At 39.3% G+C, this 10631-nt stretch overlaps 1 protein-coding gene across 3 annotated transcripts in view; it reads right to left on the bottom strand.

The window, feature by feature from the left end:
• Positions 1-10631, bottom strand: part of mapk8ip2 (mitogen-activated protein kinase 8 interacting protein 2) — a 36068-nt gene that overhangs the window by 8690 nt on the left and 16747 nt on the right. For 2 of the 3 annotated variants that reach the window (XM_027015124.3, XM_027015125.3), the window contains exons 2-5: positions 10397-10502; positions 645-872; positions 450-528; positions 53-247 (exon numbers count right to left, since the gene is read on the bottom strand). In XM_027015124.3, coding sequence (XP_026870925.2) covers positions 53-247; positions 450-528; positions 645-872; positions 10397-10502 — 608 coding nt within the window. The remainder of the gene's footprint in view (positions 1-52; positions 248-449; positions 529-644; positions 873-10396; positions 10503-10631) is intronic. The other variant, XM_027015126.3, reaches the window with a different exon arrangement.

Here is a 10631-nt window from a genome sequence, read left to right on the forward strand (position 1 = left end):
CTGTATGTTCATGTTGATGGGCCTCTAGCGACAGGGTCAGACATTTTTTTACCGTATTCAAGACGCTCGCGTCTGTTGCCCTCAAAGTCGTACAGCAGTGGCCTGCCAGGTGACTGATTGAGACCACAGTGCCCAGGTGGGTTTGAGGGAGTACCTTTGGCAGAGACGATGCTGACAGGAGCCCCCAGGCATGTGCTGGTCATGTGGGTACCATCCTCAAGGCAAGTGTGCGTTGGAGACAAACGTCCTAAAGCAGAGAAGAGAGTCGAGACCAAATTATCTATCCGTCACTGTTAGTAATCCAAGAAAGTCATTGTCTGCATTCAGAGTGCAGAAAAAGCTGAGCTCAACCATGATTATAGAAATGATGTGTAAATTACCTGTATTCAGCTCCTTAGAATGTGTGAGCTAAAGGTAGCATAGCAAAGTATAGTTCTAGCAATATTCACCCTGTGAAGTGGGATTGCAGAGAGAATCTTGCCAGCTTGATTTTCGTGGAGATACGTTACTGTTGTTGTTCAAGGAGTCCTGTAACACCACAGAATCAGAAATTGCAGATAACAGGGATTATAGCTAATGACAGAGATTTAGAAGGGATTTGTGTCAGGTGTAAATTTCCACACTGTGATTGTGTGTATGTGTACCTGTGAAGCTGTAGCGGTCAAGTTTAGAGTGGTGGGGCGGCTTTTAAGGGAGCCGAGAGTAGGAGAGGGGGGAGGGGATGCAGATGGAGAAGGCGGAGCATCAGGGTCTGCGTCTCCTTCCTCCTCATCATCATCATCTTCATCATCAATCATCTCAAACTCTTGGAAGTCATCTTGGAATGAGCATACTGGGTGGTGAAAATCATTTTTCTCCAAAATGAGGCAGTCCTGTAGAGACAAAGAGGATCACTGTTCATCTGCCTGTAGCTGTGCTAAACTTCATGGTATTGGCTGAAACAAACTTTCAGAACATATTCCTCACTCTTCTTTCAAGAACGAAATGTCCTATTAACTGCGGACACAGCAAGGAACAAGGTAAAGCTGGTTAGCATTTATAAATACAACTGACTTGTGGCCGTGAAAGGATAAGCCTTTTTGAGACTGCCAGTTAACACAATGTAGCAAAAAGACCACACACACATGTATACATGCATGCGCACACACTATATGCAAGAGGAACACAGGTAAATATGAGTGAAATCATACACAGCCCATCTCTACCCATAATCACCCTCTTCCCAAAGTTGCTATTAGATCAAAGAAATTATAATTAATTCTGCTTGTTTCAAGTAGAATCAGTTCAATTAGGAACCACGGGAAAGCAATAAAAGCTATTTGTGGGCAGTAAAATGTTTCCTTTTCAACTAGATAAAATGCAGGGGACAGTTAAGAACATCAAGACAAGAAATAACAAATGCTAGTGTGTCCACTTTTCAAGATTAGCTGTGTTAATTTCACAGTGCAGTTCACAGGGTCTGAGATATGGGGAGGAGATTCAAAATCTCACTCTGCTTGGGAACGAGTTCTCCATGAAAAGCAGATCATCTGTTGTTAAACCAATCAAAGGAAAGAATGAAGATTTGGATATACAAGGGAAGGGGGGAGGGAGAGATGGAAAGAGAGAATGAGAAAGAGGGGGAAGTGCAAAATCAATAATAACTCTCAGGTTTCCAAATATAACATTGCCAAGGAAGTAAATAGTGGAACCTACAGAGACAATGTGTAGATTTTGTAATAGCTATCTTTATACATTGCTTATTTTTATTGCCACGTAATAATGAAATAAATTCAAACAGGAAGAATAAATATTAATTCTCCCTTACTAATAATAGATTATACATAATTTGCCTGACATCTTTATCCAAAGCAACTTACATTTATGATTAAGTACAACTTGAGGGTTAAGGGTCTTGCTCAGGCACCCAACAATGGCAAAAGTGGGTCTTCTGATTACAAGGCAAGTACCTTAACCACTGAGCTACCACTGCCCTTATGGAAGCACTCTATGAATCTCAATGCAGTTCTTAAATCCTTGTGAAGCCAAAGGCACTGAAAAAGTCCTACTGTGCATTGGATACAACAGCACTGCAAAGGCCCAAACCTATAATCAATGCAGTTCGATAAATAATTCTGAACAGCATAAATCGAGCAGGTTCATTAACTGAGAGGCCCTCACTCAGAACAAAGAGCAAAATGCCACCCAGTGCCCTGTAATATGTGCTGCCTGTGTTCTCATATTTCCAAGGACAAGCCCTCACCCTGACCAGACCTGCCTCCACTGCACTGATGAGAGCGTGAGTCAGCCTTACACCAGCAGAAAGTATTCTGCTGACACCACCCAACTCACTGGGAACTCATCAATGGACGGACCCCTCACCACACTGGCTGCTAAAGAAGTGTAGCATGAGGCGGGGTAGGGAGGACAAAAGGAGTAGACAGCAAGAAAATAGACAAATGGACACAAAAGGAAAGAAAGGAAAAGAGAAAAACGTCAAATTACGAGAGAAGAGAAAATTTATGCGTGTAAGCTCTCATGATGCAATTACATGAGCACGCACGTATGCACACAAGCATGCGCGCACACACAAACAATATCAGATGACAGCAGAATGGTGCAGTGAGGGCAGAATGGATATGCACTGGCTCTCCAATACTGACAGTCAAACGTCCAACACAAACCCACAAAAAACTCAGCCACTTTTAAGATCTCCATTACCAACTGCACCAGATTCACAGGTGCACCAAACACACTTACTTAAGACTACATATTCTTTAAAACTGTAAAAAAAAAAAAAAATCTTCATCTAAATATAAAAATATAAATATTTTTTATAAAAATATATCTTTATATAAAGTCCCTTTCAAATTTGCTATAGAGACAGAGGTGCGTGTTACAAATGGGCTAGTGGGGCTAAGCACTCTCTGTCTAATAAAGACAGTAAAATAATCATATTCTTGCCAACCACAGCACCTTAATTGCTTTTAATACATGACTTTAACCTTTGCAGATTATTTTAGATTTCTGTGGATCTATACAACAGCTGCACCTAAAGGTCATAAAAGCATGAATTGGCTAAGATGGGCAAGTACGTTTTGATGTATTACACACAGTGAAATGCCCCCATGATTAGATGTCTGTTTGGGCCAAGTTTTTTTTAGCCCACAATGTCTGGCTCCACCTTCATGCTGTCTACCGTCTACATTCAGCAGTATACGAAGCAGAGAGGCTATTAAAAACTTCTTCACCACACATTTATGAAATATAACAAATTAAAGAATGCTTTGAAAAACATTGAATATGATGTGAATACTAAAAAAAACTAAAATATTTTTCCACTAAAAATGATGTTTTGTCTGTAAAAAACCACAACTTTGTGTCAATATGCCTTTATTCGAACAAGTATGTAAGCTAGCATTACACACACACAGGCAAATATAGAACATTGATTTAATGGTCGCAAATGCACTGATTAATATGACTTAACTGGAGAGCATTTCTACAGGGACAGCAGAAACTGAGTTTGCTGCTGTCATTTTAAATCCAAATCCAATTTGTACTGATATGTTGATCTGATGTTCCTCAGACTGCATAGGATGAAGTCCTTTATTTGACTGTGAGAGTCCCACATGTGGAGTCTTATCTTTAAGAGCCTACTGCTGTGTTCATTGCTGACTGAGAAATGTGTTTGTATGAGCTTCTGGGTGCATATCAATACATAATTTCTGCTATAAGCAATTTGAGAGTTACATTTATTTTTGCTGGATTCAGTCATTTGATGAATCCAAACGCTTCAAAGGTGCATTTATGTAACTTCTAGAATACTTTTGTCTAAAAACTGCTCAGTTCACAGAGGCATACAATACAATTTCTAATATGGCATGTATATAAGAGTAATATAATTATCTAATTCCGCCTCCACCCCTTAACATGTGCCAAAGCCCAGCAGCTCCACTCTCTGCTCTCATGGAGCTCCACCTCCACCAGCTGTGCGTCTCTGCTAGACTACAGAGATCACTGGTGATTCATGCTACTGCTAATAGCGATGCATGTTTGCCAGCATATCTAGGTAGCACAAAGAATTATGAATTCAAATTTCACTTGGTAGTATAATGAATTTTGCACAGTGTGGCTCTCTTCTTTGTCAATGATTGTAGATGTGGTATATCAACTTGGGTTTGTCACCCCTTTACATTCAGAAACTCAGAAGCCTTTGGATGAACACTAATAACCCAGATCTATTTAATACTTGCATTAGTTGAGGTCATTAAAGAAAGATCCCACAATTATAGACCAAAAACATAAATGTACCTACTAGCAGACATCAGTGCTCTCATAAGGCTGTTTAAACATTACACTACAGATCAGTCATTCAGAGGTTCCTCCAAATTTAAACTGTTCATGCCCCCACCCCTCCGTGTCTGCTGCACTCCAGCCCTGAAGAGTCCCTCCCTGAAGAGGATGCTGCCAGGCATGTTGTGAAATATTAACACTGCCAACAACCAAGCAGAAATATATTTTTTGATATGAAGAGTAATCTACAGCAGTATGTAAGTAAAATAACTAGCACATACTTACTTTAGTGTTTAGATGTTTGATGACAAACACCATCATGAATTGTGCTGAATAAGCAGCAAAGCATTGAGTAACTTTCAATAAAAGCACTAACTAGTAGCTTTAGCACTGGAAACATGATAACTTTAGCCCAGCTGCAACATCATGAGAAATGCACTGCAGAGTGCTACTGTAAGCATTACCATCTTGGCTTTGTGGGATTTTGTTTTCAAAAAATCAAATTTTAAAAATCAACCAGATGTAATAAGCTACATGTCAAGCAGAAATGTGGCTAATTCAGCGTGTTTTGAATATACGTCCCATAGCTCCTTCTACTTCTGAAAAGCGACTTTGATGTTAATCATTGTTTTACCTCAGGTCTAATTCCCACATCACCTTTAGGCCATCATAGAAAACAGAAAGTCAACAAAGAGGTCCTGAGTTGGTACATAGCCTGGATGTGAACCATAAATGCTACTAGTAATACTACCAACAAGAGAACTTGTGAACTCTGGAACTTGCAAGAGTTGACAATTCAGTAGCCCTGATTACTGAACTGTTTTGTGTCTAGTTTATCAACTTTGTCTAATCCCTCTCTGGTTTGGTCATTCTCTTGGACTACTGCTTTTGTAAGTTTTGGACTGAAGTTATGGACCACTTTTGACCATCACCATGAATGGAGATCCAATGGAGAACTTCTGGCTAAGATACATCAAGGTAGTCATTCTGTGCCAGATTATGCCTTAGAGTTTCGCATATTGGCAACTGGTAATGGATGGAATGGGCCCACCTTACTTGTAGTATATCATATGCATGCATGCAGAAATATTTTTTGAACTGGCTTGCAAGGATGAGGGGCTGGACTTGGAGGATGTATTTGCCTTCACTGTTCCCCACAACCATATGTTGTCAACATGATGAAATTGACTCTGATGCTGAAGGCAACTTCATCCATTTCCAGCCTGCTCAACAACTGGGCATCTACATGGACACCCTCAGCTCCCCAATGAAACTGTCTACCTGGATATAAGACCAATTGGAAAGAAGGTTGTTTCTTCTCTCACCAAAACCTGTGCGAATGGACTAACACACTACACTCAGAACATATTTTTTTGTCACTGACTCTACTGACTACCCCAACATCACAACCCCCACATCTCCTGGCCCACACTTGACATCATTTCCCAATCCCCCTATTGTTTCAAGAACTGTTTAAACTGTCCCTCAATTTCCATGTACTCCAACTCTATTGAAGGCCCTGATTTCGACGTCATTACCACACCCACTGAATACTCCAACCTCAAGGAGATTTTCAGTGAGATCAATACCACAAATCCCTACAATTGTGCCCTCGACCTCGACCTCGACCTTGTACCCCTCCAAGTACCCTCTGACACAAGCCAAACTGAAAGACATGGATGTCTATGCTCAAGAAGGTTTGGCTCAGGGATACATCTGGCCATCCACTTCCCCAGCTGCAGTTGGATTTATCTTTGGAGGATAAAAGGATAGTGGTCTTTGACCATATATAGCGCACTATTACAAAGAAATACCATTATCCCTTGCACATGACCTTAAAATAGCTCTGTGGAGTAGTTTACTTAACCAACGTAGATCTCAAAAGGGATTATAATCTCGTTTGCATCAAGGAGGCGCGATGAGTGAAAAATGCCATTCATTACAACAACTGGACATTATGAGTATTTAATTATGCATTTTGGCCTTTATAATGTCTTGTCTGTTTACCAAGCATTTATCAATGACATCCTCCATAATATGTTAGGCAAATGTGTCATCACCTACATAGACAACATCCTAGTTTATTCCCCTGATTTAAGCATGAATGTCACACATGTACATCAAGTTCTCAACCAACTGTTAGAAAACCATATCTGAAGTGAGTTTCATCTGCAGAAACTAGTTTTCCTTGGCTACATCATCATAATCTCTAATGGTGTGGTCACTGACAATAAAAAATTGAGGCACTTACACAATGGCCCATCCCAGAGACAGTCAAAGTCAAACAATTCCTGGGATTCGCTAACTTTTATGGGAAATGTATAAGGAATTACAGCAGTATTGGTGCTTGCATTACTGCTCTCCTTATGGAAACCCCCCAGAAAGTTGCAGTGGAATCCCTAAGCCAATGCTGTGTTTACCTCATTAAGAAGAGCCGTCATTTCAGCCCCCACACTAAAACTGTCAGAACCCTTCAAATCTGTCAGAACCCTTCATGGTGGAGGTAGATGCCTGCAATGTGGGTGTTGGGCATGTTCTGTCCCAACGATTAGGTAAAAATCGGTCCTGTAAAACTACATCGTGTAGCATTTTAATCCAAAAAGCTCTATCAAGCTGAGAGAAACTATGGCATAGGTAATGGCGCACTCGCCACCATCAAACTAGCACTCAAAAAATGGCTAGAGGGAACTAATCACCCCTTTCAGGCCCTAACAGACCATAAGAACTTTCAGAGTATCTCTGCAATGCTAAGGTGATCAACCCCCGACAGGCCTGTCTGTTCCTATTCTTCTCCAGGTTTCAGTTTTCCTTATCCTCTCAACATGGTACACATAACACAAAGCAACCCCCCTACAGAACTCTCAGCTGAGAATATTGACCTATGCATGTTCTCTGTCCATGGATCTGGAGGAGATAATTTCTTTGATAAATTCTTCTAAATCCTCCATTTGTATACTGAATCCACTTCCCATTAGTACACATTCTATGCTTACTATAATTAACTCTTCTCTTGGCCTAGGTTATATTTCTCAAATTATTAAAACTTGCAGTTATTAAACCACTAATTAAAAAGGTAGTGTTAATCGCAATGAGCTTTCCAATTACAGGCCAATTTCAAACCTGTCCTTTACTGCCAAAATAGTTGAGAATGCAGTTGTCACAATGATGCACCTATATGCAGAAAATTATTTCCATGAATTAATTCAGTCTGGATTTAGACCACATCAGATTGAAACTGCACTAACAAAGGTAGTTAACAGTCTTTTAATATCCTCTGATAAAGGATGCATCTCTTTTATTATACTTTTAGCTCTTAGTGCTGCATGTGATGTATACCACAACAACTTACTCAATAGGCTAGAAACACTAACTGGCATTAGAGGACAAGCACTCTTCTGGTTTAAATCTTATTTAACAGATCACTATCAATTTTAGCCTTGTACATGATGAATGCCCTGACCTTACAAAAGTAAAACATGGCATTCTGCAAGGGTCAGTACCGGCCCTATTATTCCCATTGTATGTGCTACCATGGGACATTTTAAAAAATGATTGGGAACTAAGTTTCTCCTTCTTCCCATAAAACTGAGGTGCTTGGACCCAAGACTGCTTGGACTCAAAGCTGCAAGAAGCTAATTTTGAGCATCTAATTCTTGGATCTTTTCACCATTTTTGTACTCATTCACCTTTTGATTGTCATGTTGTCTGACAACTTTCAATATATAAAATTATACGTCTGTTTCTGTGCCATTAGTGCCATCATTTGCATGGTTTGACCGTGTATTGATGCATTACCTCTAGCAGCACACAAGCTCAAAAGCAATGAATCAGCAGCTCACATAGTTTCACAAAGGTATCAACTTGCAGTTTCAAAGCACAGATTGCAGTAATGCAGCAGTTTCAAACCTGACAGCCACATATACTTCAGGGTCAAAATACATACTCATCTTACTTCCACAAAATGACTACTTAATTCTTTCGTAACAAACTCCATTGTCAAACAATTTTGGTCAATATTCCCACCAACTTGTGTGTCTAGAACCTCAGCACTGGCTTCTCTAGTGGATTTAGTTAACGACTGGTTTGACTGGTTGGCTACCAGGCTGTTGCTCTTCATGAAGTTCACAGAAATTTGCTTTTAGGGGGAGGTCATAAGATGCAGACCAAGTAACATGTCTCAGAAAGAGCTCAGTCACTTAGATTTCAAAAATCCTTATTTTTACTCATAATGGATCCTGCTTATTTCATTTTCTAAGTGGGTTCTTATATGTGATATAAGAGAGTTTAGAGATCTTTTGCGGTACAGTTTACATAAAAATGACTTCCAAAGCAACTAAAAAAAGCCACATCCTTTTTTTCAACATCTAAGCGTACAATCCAATGACAATCCATCTTTATAAAGCTGCTGTTCGCTTTGGGTAAGAGATTTTTTTACTATGTGTAATGGTGGCGTTTGCATCTACTCATTACCTGTCTTGAGCACAACTTGAGCACTTGCATAGCACTTACTAAATGACTCACCTGTGCTAATATGTGCTTCTATGGTACCTTGATTTTACACACACACACACACACACACACACACACACACACACACACACACACACACACACTCCTGTGTTCACCATTTCCCACCAGTGTCGAAATGAAATCATTTAATATATTTGAAACCCAAGTCCTCCACTGGCTATAATTTTAGATGACATTTCAGCAATACAATGAAACACAAACACACACAGAACACACACCAGGCACATCATTCACAAGAACATTCCAAGATATGTTCCAATCATAATTCCATCAGTCCAGCATTACATATTGAAAGGAAATATGTAGAAAATGAAAAGAAACATTTTAAAAAAGCTCATTTAAAAATTAGATATACATATTTATATCTCTAAAATTGTGTTTATATTCTTTTATTGCACGCTATGTAACACACTATTTGAAGAAACATACATAAATGTGGTCAATTATCAATTAAACAGGTTTAAGATTTGTTTTGAAAACAAGCATTGTCCTCTTTTTTGGTCCTATCATATACTACCTGTATAGAGATATACTACCTGCAATAGATTTTGAAAAATGAGCAATGGAATTTGATACATAAACACAGTTTTGTAATTCTGATTATGAAATTAACCTGTAAAGCATAACTAGTCACAAGAGTGTAGTGAAAGCCATAGAAAACTTTGAATAAATACCTCAGAAGATGTAGTCTCTTTAGGATTTAATTCCTTGTGTGTATAAGGGGAGGGCTTACTACTTCTAGATTTAGTGGAACATAATGAGTTCTGATGCACCATGTAGACCAGCCAACCAATTATAAGACCAGTCTGCCAAACGACCAGTCATCACCCAGCATCAAAATCATTCTGTAAACTTAACAGTCACAGGGTAAAGTCTTGTAAGCAACAGTGTGGCTCAAATCCCCTACAAACAATTAACATGTGAACTGAATCACCCCACTTAAATCAGACATATGCTAACCTTAAGTGAAATAAATGAGGAAACCCAACCAACTAGCTAATCAAATGAAGATGCAGTCGGAAGCCATCTATAGACTGCTGACATTGAATATGACTACTGATTAAACTAAAAAACAAGAAGAGAGTTGAGGAGAGGAGACCCTTCATAGCAGCAGTGGGTCTCCACTGTATCCTTTGCACAGAGCCACTACAATAAAGCATTTAAACCACCTACACACAGGCGCTCACACACACACACACACACACACACACACACACACACACACACACGAAAACTCCCAGGCAAATAAATATGCACAGCCACACAGCTAACACGTACCCATACCATCTCCATAGTTTCCTGCTTTCTTCTTCTCACTGGGGGGCTGATACACATATAATATGTGCATATTTAATAGCTCATCAGAAGAGGTCAGAATTTATATATATGAATTAATATAGAAATATGCATCTCTGTGGTCCAGACTGGACATGGCAACAATCTTATAAGACACTGATACATAAACAAAAAAAACACAATTAGTGCCTAAATACTGTGCAACCTTTCCTAAAGGAGATTCTTTAGGCTTTGCTGTGTAGTTATATACAGCTAAAAGAATGGAGTTGAATAGAACAGAGTTCACAAGGTATACCTTTTCATAAGGGTCAGAGTCATAGTTGAGGCCAATGCCACAGTCATCTGTGATTTCAGACAGATCTTCATCATCAAACTCCTCCAGACTGATGTCATGAGCTGGCCTGCAGAGAAGTGAAAAAAATTAAAATATATGAATCACAGAGCATTTGATGAAGTCTACAATCTGCGCGTGTAAAACACTTCTTAGACTTCTGAAATAAATGTAGATAATGTGCATGTTTATATATGTG

The sequence above is a fragment of the Electrophorus electricus genome, chromosome 6 (genome assembly GCF_041902795.1).
Source record: "Electrophorus electricus isolate QZ-2024a chromosome 6, ASM4190279v1, whole genome shotgun sequence".
Lineage (NCBI taxonomy): Eukaryota > Metazoa > Chordata > Actinopteri > Gymnotiformes > Gymnotidae > Electrophorus > Electrophorus electricus.